General features: G+C 40.0%; 1 protein-coding gene across 1 annotated transcript; it reads left to right on the top strand.

The window, feature by feature from the left end:
* Positions 1 to 1,226: 1,226 nt before the first annotated feature.
* LOC101725105 (uncharacterized) lies at positions 1,227 to 18,218 on the top strand. Its single transcript, XM_087208322.1, has 3 exons — positions 1,227 to 11,772; positions 11,975 to 12,035; positions 13,952 to 18,218. The coding sequence occupies exons 1-3, from the start codon at positions 11,739 to 11,741 to the stop codon at positions 16,581 to 16,583; spliced, it is 2,727 nt and encodes a 908-aa protein (XP_087064448.1). The 5' UTR covers positions 1,227 to 11,738; the 3' UTR covers positions 16,584 to 18,218.
* The last annotated feature ends 1,298 nt before the right edge of the window (positions 18,219 to 19,516 follow it).

Genomic DNA, 19,516 nt, shown 5'->3' with positions numbered 1-19,516 from the left:
CAACAGCAGGGCCTCCCTCTCTTCCATTGTGTCCTGGCCTTGCCTGGACTCGTACCGCTGTCTCACAGTGATTTCTCCATGTGAATTAATGCTGGAACTGCCTTAGAGGACAGATGACCCCATTTGGAAGAGCAACACATAGGAAGAGCCCCCTGAGGCCAGTAAGGAGACTGGAGTAGCCAGGCATGGTGAGCCATCCCTATAAGCGCAGCACTGGGCTGACACAGGATCACAGGGAGCTCAAGACCAGCCTGAGCTAAATACCGAGTTCAAGAACAGACTAAGTTACATAGCAGGACCCTGCCTTAAAAACAAAAAAGACAACCAGATATTATCAAATGTTCCCAGGTGAGAATCACTGTTCTAGTATCAATGTTAAGGCTATAGAATACAAAAACTAGTATATGATTTATTTTTTGGGTTTTTGGAGGACAGGTTCTTGATATGTAGCTCAGGCTGGCCTTGAACTCTTGACAATCCCCCTGCCTCAGCTTCCTGATTGTTGGGATTACAGGCGTGCGCCACCACACCAGCAAAAAATACTAGCATTTTAAGAATACAAGTATTTGCCATGAATTCAGTCTGCATAATTTGATTATGCATGCCATTAATAAATTATTTTTTGGTACCGGGGGTCGAACTCGGGTCCTTGTGCTTGCGAAGCAGGCGGCAGAACCACTGTCATTAATAAATTAAGAACTGTATTTAAAAGGAATTAAGTTTTCCTGTTATCTGTTTAGAATGTGCTACTTTATGTATGTGTGTGTCAGTACAGAGATGGTTTTAGATAAATTTTAAACTTCTCTGACAAAAAAAAAAAAAACACAGGCAGCCCTAAGCCAGAAGTAAACTTTGCTTAAATGCAGGGTAGGACAGGTCAGCATCCTGAGAGACAAACCGGTCAAGAAGCATCTGGTTTACAATCTCCCATTTGAGTTGCCCTCACACTGGTAAGGCTTGGTTGGCGTCTGTTGTCACTCTCAGTTCAGAAGGCGGGCAGTGGGGCAGGAGCCAATCAGCGTCGAAGGGGAGGGGGCTTTACGAACTGTCCAATCAGGTGGCCCGGGGAGGCGGGCTCTGTTTCCTCCTCCGAAATCCGGACCCGGAGGAGAGTTGAGAGCCGCTCCAGCTGGCTGGGCCGTCTCGCTTTAGGATGTCTGCCGGCTGCGGGCTGCGTGCGAAGGACCCGGGGAGACCCTCCAGCCACACAATGGTGACGTTGTGGGTCGGGTGCCCCTGACGCGGACGGCGGGTCGGGTGCAGTCTGGGCGGACGCGGTGGGCACAGCAATGGCGGCCGGCGCCTCCCTGCGGCTCCGGAGCGGCTCCTGGGCTCCCGCCTGCGCTCCGAGCCTCCCGGCCGCCTCGCGCAGGACTGTTGTGCGTGCCCAGCGCCCCGTCTCCACAGCCGCCCCGCCAGCCCGGAGTGCAGTCTCGGCAGCCGCAGCCCACAGCCGCGTCTCCACCTGTGCGCGGAGAGGGCGTGGTGGGGAGACCCCGATTCCGCTGGGGAGTGGAGTGGGGCACTGGCGTGCGGGGTCCCTGGTGTCCTTTTTCCCTCCAGCAGGCCTGCGGCCTTCAGTGTTACAAATACCTGTGACGGGCTCTCAGCCACAACTTAGCTCCTCAGGCCAGAGCTGCTCTGTGATGAGAGTAAATCGCCCACATTGCAGTAGGAGCCTAAAGCAGAACTTACGGGAAAGTCAGTTTTCCTTGCTGACAGCAGTCTCCTAGCTTTTGCAGCTCCGCAGCCCCGTGTGCTGCTGATCTCCACTCCTCTACCCGTAAGGTAAACAGGAAGGCTTTTGCTGCCAGGGTCCTGTGATGACCTGATTTCTCAGGAATCTGCCCTCTTTCAAGGCTGACCTCCCCCTGGTGCTAGTAAGGTAGACAGTTATATTCCAGTAAGTGAAGTCCTGTTACCTTTGAGGAACTGTCTGCCTCAAAAGACCCAGCTAAGTTTGGCGACTGTGATGCTGTAGACAAAGTTGAGGACATCTTGAAACTCCTGATATTTGGCTCTCAAGGCTAAACTGCAAAGCAGTCACTGAGTAAAACAAACAAGCAAAAAAGTCTTTGTTCCTTTTCGTACCTACCCCTCCAGAAAAGGTATATAAGCTGAAAAATTCCTTTGTGCGAGGCTTCGGCTGCTTTTAAACACAAGTCCACCTTAATGCCATGCACTTTTAATAAATCCTGACTCCTAGTGGCCTCTCCTGTCTCTTTTATCCTGCAACATGACCACATTGTCAAACTCAGGATAAGTGATGGTTCATGCCCTGAGATTTGAAAGAAAGGATCGCCAGGCTTGGTGGTGCACATCTGTTATCCCAGCACTTGGGAGGCCAAGGCTGCAAGTCTCCTGTGAGTTGGAGTGCAGGCTGGGATACCTAGTGAGTTCGAGGCCAGCCTGAATTACTTAGTGAGATCCTGAGTCAAAGGACATAGAGAAGACCACCCTTCCCCAAAGAAATAAGGAAGAAAAAAAAAAAAAAAAGAAATGTTCAAAATTGCTGGCCATGTGATTTGATGGTAGAGTGCTTGCCAAGCATGCAGTGAACTCCTGTTACATACACAGCAATGCAAAAATATTTATCATATTTATGATTTAGGTGGCCCCTCTGTTAGCAGAGAGACCACTTAAGTGAGGCCTTCCCATAGAGTTCAGAATGCTGAGAGACATGGAAGGGATGTTAATGCATTACCAAGGGCAGGAGAAAGTGTTCCTGCTAAGGATTATCTCCAGGAGCTGCGTGTTACACTGTGAGAATCATTAAACTCAGGCATCTACCTGGACATGTGATTTGGTAGGAGTGGAAAAGGAGAGGGGCAGCCTGTCAAGTAATTGTAGTCCTTGGACTGTAAACATTGTTTTAAGAATTGAAAGGCTGGTTCAGGTGGACTTTATATGAAGGGAATATTGTAGTAGGAGCAAAGCCTGAAATGTGAAGTCTGCAGCCTTGTGAGTGGTTAGTGGTGAAGGAGTTTTCTGTGCAGGGAGGAGCAAATGGGAGGAGAGAGAAAGTGGGAGAGGAGGAGGTGGTGATGGTGTTGATATCCACACCTACAAGGGAGAGGGTCTTCCCCTGAGGCTAGAGTGTCAGTGACAATAAAGGATTGTGTGCTGCCTCAATCTGAGAATGGGTCAGATATCACAGGCAGTCAGGAAGGAGAAAACTTAGTAAAATTTAGATAAATATGTCTCCTCCTGCTAATCAGATTACCTAATCAAATTGTTTTGTGTTATCCTTTTGAGACTGGGTGCTTCTGTGTAGTTCAGGTTGGCCTTGAACTTACCATGTAGGCTAAGTTTGCCTCTAACTCGTGGCAATCCTCCTGACTTTGCCTCCGGAGTACTGAGAGTAGAGGTGGGTGCCAGCACACCTGTCCCTAATTGTTTTTGAGGAAAAAGTGGAAATTAGGAAACTGTCTGAGCTCGTGTGGCTTAAAAATTGGTAGCTATCGTCATCCAAGTGTGATGGAAAGGGATTTCTCCAGGATACAACAGATTTTAGGTGTTTTTGATGTTTTTATTGTACAGAAGATTGAACTTGGGTCTTTTTCTCTGAACTACATTCTCCGTACCTTTTAATATTTTAAAAATTTTTTGTTGATCTTGTTGTATTTTTGGTACTGGAGATCGAACTCGGGACCTTGCACTTGCGAGGCAGGCGGCGGAACCACTGAGCTAAATCCCCAGCCCTTCCATTCTTGACAAAGCACTTGGATGCAACATAACACCTCCTTTGCCTTTTCCATAGTTGTGGGAAAGCAGGCTTTTCAAGTTCTATCGGTGATATAAATGCGCTGGAAGTATTCTCTTTCTTGCTGCCCTACGAACATATTAGAGAAAATGTTACTGCTTATACTATATCCCTTATACTGTTTTCTGACTGGGAATCCCCTGGCTTTACTGTATTCATAGTTTTAGTGAGTATTAAAACTATGAAAAGGACTATGATATTTTCCAGTTGATCTCTGACAAGATAGAACCTCTTATCATTGTTCTAAGATGTTACGTCTTGATAAAGCCTGTCGTCTCCGGATAATGATTTTGCTTATGTCATTTATTTCTCTTTCTTGCATTATAACATGACACGTGAAGTTTGGGCTCATGTGACAGAACAGTGGAGATAGTGAATATCCTTGACTTCTCATCCTAAAATAATTCATGTAGAGTGTCTCCATTTAGAGTCTCATGTGTTAGTTTTGTGTTATATGTTCTTTATCTAGTTGTTAACCCCTTTTGGCATTTTATTTGAGACCTTTAATAAATAATTAATAGAAATTAAGATTTTGAAAACATGGTTATGCCAAGATTCAAGTAATCGTGAGGTTTTTCTTTGTTGATTTATGTTTCTGGTGCTGAACTATCCTTTGATAAAATACATAAACATCACTTAATTAAAATATTGTGACGGTGTGTGTATGTGAGTGTATGTGTGAATATGTGTCTGTGTGGGTTTGTGTGTATGTTGTACTTCACATTGCATCTAGGGCATCATATATGCTAAGGACCAATGCTACCGCTTAGCTTTTGCCAAGATAGGAAGCTATTTTCCAATCAGTCCTTCTAACTTACTATTTAATGTTTTATCCTGGCCTTAAAAATCTGCACGTGTAGGTGTTATAGCCTTTTCTTGTAAAACATTGCCGAGTTTCAGGTAAAGATCACACTACCTTGGTGAAATTTCTGCAGAGATTCCCTATTTATTTATAGACAGGATCTTGCTATGTAGCCCTGGCTGGCCTTGAACTCATGGCAGTCGTGCCTCAGTCTCCCAAGTGCTGGGATTACTGGTATCTACCTCCAGACCTAGCTCTACCTTTTTTAAAATTAGATATGGGAGACCTTGTCTAGCTAAGCGTACTTTTTTTAGTATAAAAGTTATATTAGTATATATTTTATACATGACAGATGTATTCCTCATGCAGAAATGGTGTGTCTACATATCTCACCTTGATCTGTATCTTAAAGTTTCACGGGAGATGAATTTATGACAGGAAGTTGTTTGTCTGCCACTTGAGTTGGCTGCCAACTCTTTAATTCTCCACAGTCCCTCTTATTCATGTACCATGTTTGAAGTTTTAGACATTACTAAGACTGTATCTACTATCTAAAGTTCATTAAATGACAATTTAGTGATACTTATCTGAAAATATCCTGGATCAGCCAGGTGCAGAGGTACAGTATCCTCATGTAATCCCAGCATTCCAGAGGCTGATCACAGGATCAAAATTGGATGGTCAGCATGGGCCACATAGTGACTCTCAGAATTAAAATACCAACAGTCTCTGCAAGTATTTCTCAGTTTCATAGTGAATTTTGCCATTACCCCTGCCTTGTTGTTACTTGCTGTCTTGTTCATATTTTTCAGATGATTTGATGTCAGTTTTGTTAATTAATGTTTCTTTTTTTTCTCATGAAGTGTTTTGCTAAAACTTTCTTAAAATCTCTATACTTAGCTGAAAGCTTATTTGAAACTTTGACAGTGTTCTTAAACTATCATCTAACCCTAAATATTTCAAAATTCCTTTGGTGACTTATATTTGCAATGAGATTATTTAAGAAGGAATTTTGCCTTAGAAGCCTGTGGGTGAGCTGAATATGGTTTGGTTGTAGAGCAGTTGCTCAGGGACACTGAGGCCCTGGATTTCCTACCCCTACCTGGCACCGAGAAATGAAAGCAAATGGGATTCGTCAATCTGTTTGCTCTCTACAATTTCTAATTTTTCTGTATTACAATTGAGGCAATATTTATACTTAATAACTGGAGGAAGATTGCTTATGTTCTAACTGAATGTTTGGAAATATTCTGTTTTTTTTGAATGTTCTAAACGTATCTAACACCTAGTGCATGAATATTATTAAGTGACTTAGAATGAATCCCATATACTTTGCATTTCTGAAGTTAGTTAAAATTTGGAACTACATTAATCTACCTATGTATTATTGATTTACCTTTTTCTACTTCAATCTCAGTGAAGTTGTGCTATTTACTACCTGAATTCTAGGAATCATTTCAAATATGTTTCTGATCTTATGCTGGTTGCATAACAGTACAAAGTCATGCTAAATTGCTCCTTTTGACCTTGAAATTGTAATCCCCCTGCTTCATATTCCCAATATACTGTATTTGCATGGGTGTACCACCATTCCTTGCTGCAGTAATTAATTAATTAATTTATTTATTTATTTTCAGTTGGGTTTTTTTTTTTTTTTTTGGTACCGGGATGGAACTAGGGACCTTGTGCTTGTGAGGCAGGCGGTGGAACCACTGAGCTAAATCCTCAGCCCCTGTTTTCAGGGTTTTTTTGGTTTTTTGGCTTTTTTGGGGTACCGGTGATTGAACTCAGGTCCTTGCGCTTGTGCAGCAGGCGGCAAAACCACTAAGCTAAATCCCCGGCCTCTGTTTTCAGTTTTTTGAGACGAGGTCTCATTGTGCAGTTCAGACTGGCCTTTAGCTCACTATGGAATTCAAGGCAGACCACCCCCCTTCACCTCCCAAGTGCTGGGAGTACAGGCATGTGCCACCATGCACAGGTCTCATGTTTTTTTTGGAGAGGGGGTTACCAGGGATTGAACTCAGGTCCTTGCGCTTGTGCAGCAGGCGCCAGAACCACTGAGCTAAATCCCCTGCCCCAGCGCTCATGTTTTAAAGAACATGAAATAAGATGTCTGCAGTGAAAACCAGTATTACAAATGTAAATCAATATACAGTGGTACGTTGTTTTATGAACTTAATTTGTTTTACAATTTTGGGGAAGGTGGATGTGTTTGTGTTTGTGTGGGGAAGGTGGCCATGGTCGTGTTTGTCACCAGATGTGGAGGTTGCAAATGGAAACAAAATTTTGTTGAATGCTTTTGTGTGTGAATCAAATTGTTTGGGAACAAAAGCATTCATGAAACAAGGTATTACTGTATTTTTAAATAATCAATTGAGACAAAAACTAGGAAAACATGTATTTTACCTAGCAACCCAATTCAGATGTTGCAAACTATGAGAAGCTTGATCATCTATGGCTGACGGTAATTGCAACAAATGCATCCACTTTCCTTTAGTCAATGCTAAGAAAAGAAACTGTTAGTTACTAAATCCTGGCTCAAGGCCTTAATACATTGGTCTCATTTTACCCTATTACCATAGTGAATGCTAAGACAATAATTACTGAATAAGTGTGGAAAGAGACAGTACTGCACAAAAGTTGTTCATTAACATAGAATTATTAAGAAACAGTTACTGGCCTCTGAGGCTCATATGCTCATTTTCCCTTGCTGGCCAGTGAACACATCAGAGCCTGTAATTGGCTAAGAATGAGAAGGGATTTGCTCAAAGCTAGCAGTGAGGAGACAGAGTGGCTGGCCTCTTTTCCTCAGCTCACCAGCTCTCCATTGAAAGGTGGGCAAAGGTACTTTAGCTTAAGGAGCATTGTACAGGGAACACAGAGATAATGCAGATCTCCACACTGGCTTCATCCCTTCCAGCTGTCTTTAGCCCACGGACCCCCTTCTTGTGGAAAGGAAACCTGGCTCCAGGCTTCCTGGTGTCATCACCTGCGTATTTTGTTTTTCATCTGGGCTGAGGAGAGGTGGGGAAGCTGTTTATGCCCTGGTCTCAGGAAGCCACTTATCTCTAAGAGGAATAAAAACTATCTTTTGGGGTTTTGTTTTGTTTTGTTTTTTTGGTACCAAGGGATCGAACTTGGGTCCTTCTGCTTGCAAGGCAGGCAGAGGAACCACTGAGCTAAATCCCAAGCCCCTAAAAACTATCTTTTAATGTCCTATTTTTCAGCCAGGCATGGTGACACATTATCTGTAATCCCAGGAGTATGGAGGCTAAGGCAGGAAGATCACTTAAAGGTGGAGGCTAGCCTGGGCTACATAGCAAGACCCTGTCTCAAAAAAAAACCGAAAAGAAAACTCAGGTCCTTGCACTTGCGCAGCAGGCTGTGGAACCACTGAGCTAAATCCCTGGCTCTTTTTTTTCCTTTTTTGTACACTATCTCTTTACTAACTGATTCTTTTGGTGTACAGAGGCTTTTTAGTCTGATATAATCTCCTTTGTTAATTCTTGCCATTCTTTTTTTTTTTTTTTTTGGTATCTAGGATTGAACTCGGGTCCTTCCGCTTGGGAGGCAGGCAGTGGAAAATTCTTGCCATTCTTTCTTGTGTGATTGAGTTTCTATTTAGAAAATCCATATACCTATGTCATCAAGTGTTTACCCTATTTTATCTTCCAGTAGGTTCAATGTCTATGTTTGAATGTTTAGATCTTTGATTCATTTAGATTTCACTTTAGTATATGGTGAGACATAAAAGTCCAGTTTCCATCTTCTGCACACAGATAACCAGTTTTGCAAGCACCACACGTTGAATAGGCTGTCTTTCCTCCAATATATGCTTTTGGCCCCTTTGTTGAAGATGAAATAGTTGAATGTGTGTGGAGTAGTTCCTGTATCCTCAATTCTGTTCCATTGATCCACATGTCTATTTTTGTTCCAGTACCATGCCATATATCACTATTGCTTTGTAGTATAGCTTGAGTGAGCTACCCAAGAATCTAGGTCAGAAGTTATTTGCTGTTAGGGCTTGAAATACTTCACTGCAAGCTCCTGGCCCTTAGAGTTTGTGCTGAGAAGTCTGCTGTGATTCTAATTGGTTTACCTTTGTATGTGATTTTTTTTTTTTTCCTCTGGCAGCCTTTCAAATTCTGGGGGTTTAGAATCACACCACAGCGATACACGTGCACCCATGTTTATAGCAGCACCCTTTGTAATAACTAAATCTTGGAAACAGCCCAAATGCCCATCAACTGGTGACTGGATGAAGAAGATGTGGGGTTTTTTAGAAAATGGAGTACTACTCAGCCATAAAGAATGATAAACTAGAGACATTTATAGCTGGATGGATGCATATTGAGGCCATACTCTTAAGTGAAGTAAATAGGACACACGTGTAAATACCAAATGGTTTCTCTGGTGTAAGAAACTGAAAGTGTAATAAGAATCAAAATGTATAATAGATATTGTGAAACAGGAAGAAAAGGTCAAAAGGGGAAGAGGAAATGGGAGGAATAGGGGAAAGGAAAAAATATGAGAAAAGAAAAAAATGGAAACAGAGTCTTTGTAAATAGGGAGGGCTGGAGGAATTGAAAGGGGGGTAGGGGAAAGGGGAAAAATAACCAAGATGCATCATGTAAAGGTGCAAATTCCCAATGAGGAATGTCATCATTATATACCTAAAATGTACCAATAAACTTTTTTTTAAAAAAGGAAATGAGCCCAATAGAAACAATGCATTGTTAAATATTTCTGGCCCTTTGTCACAGTTGTTCAGCCTGTATTGTATGTGATCAACAGGTCTCATAAAGCTGTTGGGGCCGGGTATTTAGCTCAGTGGTTCCACCACCTGACCTGCAAGCACGAGGACCCGAGTTTGTTCCTGGTACAAAAAAAAAAAAAAAAAAAGAAAACAGAAAACTGTGCTCCAGGTCACTCCCTTCTGCATCAGAACAGGGAAACCATGTATTTTTTGAGATTGCTTTTTTGGCCTCAATATCCAAAATATATAAGGTAGCTTATTTGTGCCCAGCATTAGACATAATAGAAATAATATGTAGTTTGAAGACATTTGTCTTTCATGAATGCTGTGCTTATTTGCACAACATGCTTAGTGAATGTGCCTAAATACAGTAGGCTACATGCATTCCTCATGTAATGACTGAGTCTTGCTCCTGTGATTAGGTTGTTAAATGAATGAGGTGCTAAATGAGGAATTATATACAGTATGCACTTTGCAGTATTCAGGATAAAGAAATAGTCAAAGGAAACTCCAACTTGGAGACTTTGCTTTTATTTGTGTAACTCTTACATGCAGTATGTAATACATAACAGAACATAAAACTATAGCACTGTGCAGTACAATCAGTGAAAGTTAAGAATTCTGTATAAACAAGGTGCACTGTACAGGAAGAGACATTGAGACTCTATCAATATGTGCAGAAGTGTGCAGAAATGATGGGTCATAAGTCCGAGTGGTGGGTCATAAGTTAGAAATAATGTGCGTCCGTTTTAAATCCAAGTCATTAAAACAAGTTGTTAAATGAGGAATACCTGGATTGGCTTGTGTTTCTGTTTAGGATGCTCTTGAGCTGGTCTTTTTCATGAAATGTCCTTATTTCTCCATTTATTTTGAAAGAGAGCTTTGCTGGGCAAGTTGAACGAGGGTGTAAGTTTCTCACTCATTGTACCTTCAAATACATTATTCCAAGCTCTTTGGGCCTTCAAGGTTTGTGTCTGTTGTATTTCTGATTGGTTTACCTTTATAGACGATTTTTTTGTTTGTTTGTTTTTCTCTGCTTTAAATTTTTGTGGTGGTTTTTGGAAGTCTGGCAGTATAATAAGGATATGCCTTGGTGAGCTTCTTTTTTCATCAGTTTTTGTGTTCTTTAAGCCTCGCTCACTTCTATTTTTAACTCTTTTCTCATCTTTGGGGATTCTTCTACTGTGATTTCTGTGAACATATTAATTCCATCCATGTTATCTTCTAGCTTTTCTCTAACTCCAGTTAGCCTTAGGTTGTTCTTTTTAGTATTATCTAGTAGCTGCTGAATGGTCTTTTCTTCTCTTTTTTGTGGTCTCTTTGAGTACTTCTGCAAAATTTGCCATTTATCCTCCATTTCAGACTTCCTGGCCCATCCTGGGGCTCTGGCTATGGGCCATGGTGTGTGACTGGGAGGGGCACTCAGTTCCATCACCTCCCTGGGCTGGGTGCACGTCCCTGGCCTGCAGCTAGGGCATGGCTTTCAGTTGGTTGGCCCATCCCCACATTTCCCTTTCTATTACCTCTTAGAAATTTTTATATCTCTGTGACAGGTAAGTATTTCATGTCAGTGATCTACAAGATAATATGTCTTACTGCTGAGCATAGTGGTGCACACCTAAAATCCTTGTATGCAGGAGGCAAAGGCAGGAGATTTGCCACAAGTTCAAGGACAGCCTGGGTTACATAGTTCAAGGCTAGCCTCTACTACATAGCAAAAACCTGTCTCCAAAAAACAAAAAACCACAATGTCTCCCTTAATCTAATTTCATTGTTAGATATTCTCCAATGAATACTATAATACTTTTCATTAGAATTTTGAAATTGCCATTCATAAATTTTACTTTGTATTTACTTACTGATTTGTCTGTGAAACCAGTTTCAAGTTTCACAATGCTGTCTAAATACAATCATAGGAAGAAAGAATCTGTTTCCTAAATAATAATCTGAAAATAGATGTATTTTCTATGTTCTGTCAGAGCAAGTCATTAGATATTCATCTACCCTAGTTTTTTTTACCCCGTGTCTAATGCAGTAGGCTGTGTCCATGAGCCATGTTTTACAGACAGTGAACATATATAACTGGGGTTAACCAGTAGGAGAACCAGTATTCCTGTTCTGCTGCTTTTTTAGCAGTGAATTTCCACCTGGCTTCAAAATTCCTGTGTGACAAGTGCCGGATAAAGAATAAGTGTTGGATGACCAAGGCATGAAGTAACCATTTCTGGGACTCAGCTTTGTGCCAGCTTCTCATGAGTAGATTTGAGATATTTTGTGTTGTGAGTCTCACTCTTCTTCTTGGAAATATATTTCTGATGATGTAGAAGGCAGTGACCTTTGAGGATGTGGCTGTGAACTTCTCCGTGGAGGAGTGGGCTTTGTTGGTTCCATCCCAGAAGAAGCTCTACCGAGATGTGATGTGGGAAAACTTTAAGAATGTGACTGCTTTAGGTAAGGAAGATACCACTTCTCATTTATGCGATCAGCGAGCATTGGTTATTGCTCATTAGTGCAGTGTACTTTATTGGAACACAGAAATATTTCCATGAATCTTTGGGTATGGTCACTAACTATACCATGAATCTACCTGGAAGCTAGTAATTTTTATGCATGTAGTAACTCGTTATTACATTTCTTTTTTGCTACACATTAGGAAGAAATTGGGATGACCAGCAAATTGAAGATGAGTTCAAAAATTACAGGAAAACTCTAAGGTAATTTGCACTCACAAGAATGTTCCTCAAAGGTCAGAGATATTAAAGCAAGCAAATCACACAAATGATGCCATGTTAAAAAAAATACAGAGAACCAAGCATGGTGGCACATGCCTGTGATCCCAACACTTCAGTGACCGAGGCAGGAAGATTGTCAGGAGTTCAAGGCTACCTCGAGCTATGTAGTGAGTTTGAGACCAACCTGAACTACATAGTGAGATCTTTTCTCAAAAATGAAATAAAACCAAACAAACAAAATGAGCCCATGCTCAGATTTCTTTAATCATACAAAATTTCTCCAAAGATGCATCCATGTTTAGTATCTAGAATCTGACAAATGAGTATTTGAAATATCTCATTATCTGAAATGTAGGGTGTATTGACGTTATGCCACAAGTGACATTATCTAATGTATAATAATAAATTTTTTCCATATTCAATATTATAAAACTGTTGTATGAAATTGTATTTAGGCATTGATTAAAGGTGTATATGAAAATAACTTTGTATTCAGTTGAGAGCCAAGTGCAATATATATTGTTACATATACATGTATTTTTTTTTTTTTTTTTGGTACCAGGGATCGAACTCAGGTCCTTGCACTTGTGCAGCAGGCGGCGAAACCACTGAGCTAAATCCCCAGCCCTCATACATTTTTGAAAGACTGCTTTCTTGGGGCCGGGGATTAACTCAATGCTTCCATTGCCTGCCTCGCAAGCGCAAGGTCCCAAGTTCAATCCCTGGTACCAAAAAAAAAAAAAGACTGCTTTCTTATCAACCAAGTTATGTAAGTAATGCTGTATGTATTTAAAGGTGGTGTACATATTCAGTATTTGCAACATTGGTAATCTTGAAGAACTATTCAAAATCAAAATTAATTTTTGTTTTTATAGTAGCTGTTTTCAGGCAATCTTCAAAAACATTTAATCTATTTATGTTCCAAGATACATTGTTAGAAGGCACCTTCCCCTAATGTTGGTGGGGATGGCATTATAGTATAACATCTATGGAAATGTATATAGATGTTCCTCAAAAAAGTAAAAATAGAAATTCCATTTTATCAATCTGTCCTTTTACTGAGCGTATTCCTCCAAAGTCAAAGTAATCATATTACACTGCTACATGCATGCCTGCATTTGTAGCAGTAAAACTTACAAAAGTAAAGCTCTGGAAACAGCCTAGATGCCCATTCACAGATGACCAGAAAGGAAAAATGGGACAGTCTGGGCAAGATGGAGCATCCTGGAAAGCTGAGGCACATTCGTGCTCAGTCTGAGCAACTTAATGATTGCTGAGACTCAGTCTCATAATAAAAGATAATAACTCAGAATATAGCTCAGCGCTAAAACTCGGGTTCAGTGTCCAGCACTGGAAAGAATGTGGTATGTATACATAATGGAATGGTATTGAGCCATAAAGGAGAATGAATTGATACCATTTGCCAGAAAGTGGATGGATCTGGAACCCATGTTACATTAAATAAGATAAACACAAAAACTTCAATATGACATTTTGTATTTTGTATGAGATATGCAAAATATGAATTAAGAAGTAAGATAAAGGAGAGGTGGTAGCAAACAGAAAGGCAGACATTTTGGAGAGGGTGAAGAAGCTCACTAGAAGGGGGAGGGATAGAGTTATGGAGAAAAAAGGTATGAAAAATAACACATATTGTGCATATGTACCAATTGTTCCAAATGAAAGTAACCAGTATATTTTGCAAACATATCAACTCCAAACTCCCAAATAAATACTGCTTTGGTAAAAGCTGTTTCCAAGCTATCATCCAGCCTGTACAGTAAATTCATGATAAAAAATGCCTAGCGGGCATCAAATCATACCTCCTCCTGGTAAACCATTAATATAAAGACACTTTTAAATGTGACGGATTGTTTTGTTGTTTTTTTCTTTGACAGAAGTGCAGATGTAGATAAATGCTGTCAATATAAATTATGGTATCAACATGGAGAAATGGCTCCTGATACAAATGTGCACACGGAGCTGCTTAGTATAAAACCAGGTGAAAGTCTTGCATGTGGAAAACCTCCAGTTGGTCATTCATCACCAAAGGTGGCCGTCATACATAATATTGAACTCAAATCATGTGAGCTCCATGGATTTGAACAGCAGCTGTCTAGCTGTAACACACATGAGAAAACCCCTACTGACTTTCAGTCCTTTCAGAAACACGCAGAGGCACATCCTGAAGAAAAACCCTATGGATATAAGCAATGTGGAAAATCCTACTCTGATTGCTCTGAGGAAAGTAATGCTGAAGAGAAATCCTTTGTATATAAGCAAGATCTGAGAGCCTTCAGTACATGCAACTTTGTTCAAATCCAGGAAAGAAATCACAGTAGGGTGAATACCTATATTTGTACGCAACGTGGAAAAAGTTTGAATTCTCACCATGATATTCAGAAAAATGAAAGTGTTCACACTGGAACAAAATCCTATCTTTGTAAACATGATTTGAAATCCTTAAATAATAACATTTCATTTGATAATCATGAAAGAACTCACATTGGGGGAAAACCCTACATATGTAAGCAATGTGGGAAATCTTTCAGCAAACACACACAATATAAAATGCATGAAAGGACTCACACTGGGGAGAAACCCTATGTATGTAAGCAATGTGGGAAAGCTTTCAGCACACAAAGTCATTGTCGAAGACATGAACGAACTCACACTGGGGAGAAACCCTACGTATGTAACCACTGTGGGAAAGCTTTCTTGAGACACAGTCATTGTAAAACACATGAAAGAACTCACACTGGGGAGAAACCTTATGTATGTAAGCAATGTGGGAAAGCTTTCAGCTGGCGCAGTGAATGTAAAATACATGAACGGATTCACACTGGGGAGAAACCGTATGTATGTAACCAATGTGGAAAAGCTTTTAGCAGGCATAGTTCTTGTCAAATACATGAAAGGACTCACACTGGGGAGAAACCCTACATATGTAAGCAATGTGGGAAAGCTTTCAGCCATCACAGTGGATGTAAAACACATGAAAGGATCCACACTGGGGAGAAACCTTATGTATGTAAGCAATGTGGGAAAGCTTTCAGAACACACAGTCATTTTAAAACACATGAAAGGACTCACACTGGAGAGAAACCCCATGTATGTAACCAGTGTGGGAAAGCTTTCAGCAGGCACAGTGAATGTAAAATACATGAAAGGACTCACACTGGGGAGAAACCATATACGTGCCAGCAATGTGGGAAAGCTTTCATGACACAGAGTCTTTGTAAAATACATGAAAGAACTCATACTGGGGAGAAACCCTATGTTTGTAACCAATGTGGGAAAGCTTTCAGCAGGCACAGTTCTTGTCAAATACATGAAAGGTCTCATACTGGGGAGAAACCCTATATGTGTCAGCAGTGTGGGAAAGCTTTCACGACACAGAGTTATTGTCAAATACATGAAAGGATCCACACTGGGGAGAAACCGTATGTATGCAGCCAATGTGGGAAAGCTTTCAGGACACGCAGTGAATGTAAAATACATGAAAGGATCCACACAGGGGAGAAACCTTATGTATGTAAGCAATGTGGGAAAGTTTTCAGCAGGTGCAGTGAATGTAAAATACATGAGAGGACTCACACTGGGGAGAAACGTTATGTATGTCAGCAGTGTGGGAAAGCTTTCACCACACAACGTTTTTGCCAACTACATAAAAGGATCCACACTGGGGAGAAGCCCTATGTATGTAAGCAATGTGGGAAAGCATTCATGACACAAAATCATTGTAAAACACATGAAAAGACTCACACTGGGGAGAAACCCTATGTATGTCAGCAATGTGGGAAAGCTTTTACCACACATAGTTCTTGTCAAATACATGAAAGGATCCATACTGGGGAGAAACCCTATGTATGTAATCAATGTGGGAAAGCTTTCAGTAAGCACAGTCAATATAAAATACATGAAAGGATTCACAATGGGCAGAAACCCTATGTATGTAAGCAATGTGGGAAAGCTTTTAACACACCCATTAATTGTAGAACACATGAGAGGACTCACACTGGGGAGAAACCCTATGCATGTAAGGAATGTGGGAAAGCTTTCAGTACACACATTTATTGTAAAATACATGAAAGGATTCACACTGGGGAAAAACCCTATGTATGTAAGCAATGTGGGAAAGCATTCAGCACACATGGTAATTGTCAAATACATGAACAAACTCACACTGGGGTGAAACCCTATGTGTGTAACCAATGTGGGAAAGCTTTTAGCACGCATAGTTTATGTAACAGACATGAAAAGATTCACACTGGGGAAAAACCCTATGTATGTAACCAATGTCGAAAAGCTTTTAGCAGGCGCAGTGACTGTGAAATACATCAAAGGACTCACACTGGAGAGAAACCCCATGTATGTAACCAATGTGGGAAAGCTTTCAGCAGGCGTAGTGAATGTAAAATACATGAAAGGACTCACACTGGGGAGAAACCCTATATATGTAAGCAATGTGGGAAAGCGTTTAGCACACACAAGAATTGTCAAAGGCATGAAAGGAATCACATAATTTAGAAACCCTATGGATGTAACCAATATGGAGAAGCCTTTCAGTTACTCTAGTAATCATCATAGACATTAAAAAATTGAGAGCAGATTAACAGTGTATAAAGTGACTTGCTCTGACATGAAAGGACAGTGCAGAGAAGCCTTTGTATGCATAATAAAAAATCAGTATACAGGTGTTATTACATACTTTAAAGAATTCATAGAACAATCTGAACATATGTGAACAATGCGGGAAATGTTTTATTTTTCTTAGTACATTGAAGTTCATTAAAGAATTCACACGAGAGGGAAGCAATATGTATGTGACCAATACGGGAAACCCATTGTTTGACTTACCTTGAAAACCATGAAAGAATTGCCACTGAAGAGAAGGCCTATGTAAATAACGTGTGAAAGCTTTTTATGATTTTCATATCTGAAAACATGCAAAAACTCAAAATGAGATTTAGTATAAATACCAGAAGTGAGAACGCTAAGAATCAGAGACAGAGGGGTGTGTTAGCAATGCAATACACACTTTCAAAGCACATATGTAGAGACAGTCTTCCTCCAATATAGCTATGGATTAATGCACTGGTTGGGTTGGAAAGTTCATGATAATGTTAAATTCAAACAACAAATCACCTTGCATCCAAGTCTTCAGAACATGGCCTTTAAGGGACATTTTACATGCAACCTGTTGCCTTAGTTGTATCCATAGAGTGAAGGTTATTCATACAGTGAAGTTTTATTGAGTCTTAAAGGAAATTTTCATTTGTGACAATGTAGACTAACCAAGAGGTTATTATGTAAAATACACCATGCATAGACAAAGCTTGATCATATTGATTTTGAGCATCTAAAATTGACAATTTTAAAGAAGCAGTTTAGTTATGGTTGCCACATAGGTGAGTGGCAAGTTGAGAGATGTTAATGAGCAAGCACATTGTTTCTCTTGTAGAGTACAAAATGGCATCAATCCCATAGTGACTACAGTGATTGATGTGGTGCCCCATAGCAGCATAATTTGCTAAAACTTACTGTTAGTGTTATATATATATATATATGCATATGGTAATTAATTGTATTAGATGTTGCAAATGCTACCAAGTAAGAATGTAGTAGTTTCCCAATAAAAACAGGAAATATTACACTATACATTCAGTGATTTTATTTTTAGTGAAATGAATTAAATTTAGCATAAATAACATGACTGATTTCATAATGTGTCCACAGATTTCTCGTTCAATTCTTACAAATGTAATTTAGTTTGTACTATATTTAATTATTTATTTATATTTTTGGTACTGGGGATTGAACTCGGGTCCTTGCGCTTGTGCAGCAGGCAGCGAAACCATCGAGCTAAATCCCCAGCCCAATGTACTATATTTATTTCTGAAAGTATTCAATATTAGTTGGTCCAAAGGTTGTGAGATATTGTTAAACTGAAAGCATTTTGTATTTTAGTGAAACTTATACTTGGTTTGTTAGAAATGTAAAATAGTTTTTGAGGACATACTTTGAAACAATTGATGTCACAAGTTGATTTCATCTCATTTTGATGGAAAGTTGTTATATATGTGCTCAGAAAACTTTCTACATGTTAGAAGCACTTAGGCTGGTTTCTCTGACTTAATTCACTTAACATGTTTTCAAGATGTAGCCATTGTCCTACAAATGACTTGAATTTATCCCTCTTTATAATCAAGTAGTGTTCCATTATGTATAACTACTCTATTTTCATCATTCATCTGTTACTGGACATATATGAGGACACAGAGAGACAGCTCTTTGGCAAGTGGGAGGGAAATGAGAGGGCAAGGATGGGAAGAAGGGGAGGCAAAGAGATTTGATGTCATATACCAACTCCCCACAATGAATGCGATCTTTATGTCACAAACATGACCTAGATGAAGATGATGATGATGATGATGAAGAAATGGCAAACAGGGATCTGGAGCCAGAGAGAGGGAGTGTGGTAGGTGAGCAGAGGAAGGGGGATCATAAGAGAATCAACTGTTAAATACCTATGCCTGCTCCCTAAGATGAATGTGAACATGTACTTCAAACATGTATTAATTAAAAAGCTTACTATTTAAATTCTTAAATATTTAGAGAGATTTCATACTTTTTTATCTGCTTCCTAAAGATTTATCAGCAGACAAAATATTTTGTGAAGATGCCACTGGGTCTCTGGGAACCAACCTTTGTGTTGCAGGTTTCTTTGGTTTTGAATTCCAGGTAAACATTTTTCTTTGTAACAGGCTCAAAGTAAATGTATCGACACTGACTAATTTAAGCAGCAATCCATTACATGCACTTCCACTGGTTACTTATGGCAGTGATTATGTGACTTTGTGAGGGAGAGCAACTAGGTATACACGTGCACCAGGACATGTCCGTCAGGTTGCGTTAGCAAATGAAAATATGTATATTTTGCTCTCTGGCTCCTACCATGGCTGTTGGTATGCCATACCATTTGCCATATATATATATATATATATAGACCCTGCTTTAGTGCATGGTAGTGGACTTAACCAAAATACTATAGGGTTGTTCACTTTATGAAATAATTATTTCTCACAGTTGTGAAGTCTAGGAAATCCACCTCAAAGCACTAGCAACACAAATAGCTAATGAGTCAGTATTTACATATGGTGACTCCTAGCCAAGTTCTCAGAAGCCAGGGAGATACGCAAGATGTCTTTGGCCTCTCTTTTACATGTATATATCTCATTATTGAGGGTTCTTAACTCAAGACAAATAAATTTCAGAGACCCCCACCTCCTGATACCATCATCTTAGGAATTAGGTTCTAAAATACGTATTTTGGGGTAATGACATTCAGAACACAGAAACCATTATATGAGGATATATTGTGTGTTGAGCAGTGTAGTGGATTGCATGAGGCTTCATGTGTCCTGCAGCAATTTATATCCCGATAAATAATTCACAATTAG

This window comes from Heterocephalus glaber, unplaced genomic scaffold, assembly GCF_053883595.1.
Source record: "Heterocephalus glaber isolate CG9 unplaced genomic scaffold, H.glaber_assembly_v1.0 deba00000937, whole genome shotgun sequence".
Classification (NCBI taxonomy): domain Eukaryota; kingdom Metazoa; phylum Chordata; class Mammalia; order Rodentia; family Bathyergidae; genus Heterocephalus; species Heterocephalus glaber.
Note: the sequence above shows the minus strand (reverse complement) of the source record. Positions and strands in the feature narration are given on the sequence as shown.

What these genes read in the sequence shown, in the direction of transcription:
- LOC101725105 (XM_087208322.1), top strand. Translation starts at nt 11,739, where the DNA reads ATGTGGGAAAACTTTAAGAATGTGACTGCTTTAG. An exon ending in TAAGAATGTGACTGCTTTAG is followed by an intron (nt 11,773 to 11,974) that starts GTAAGGAAGATA and finishes GCTACACATTAG; the next exon opens with GAAGAAATTGGGATGACCAG. An exon ending in AATTACAGGAAAACTCTAAG is followed by an intron (nt 12,036 to 13,951) that starts GTAATTTGCACT and finishes TTTCTTTGACAG; the next exon opens with AAGTGCAGATGTAGATAAAT.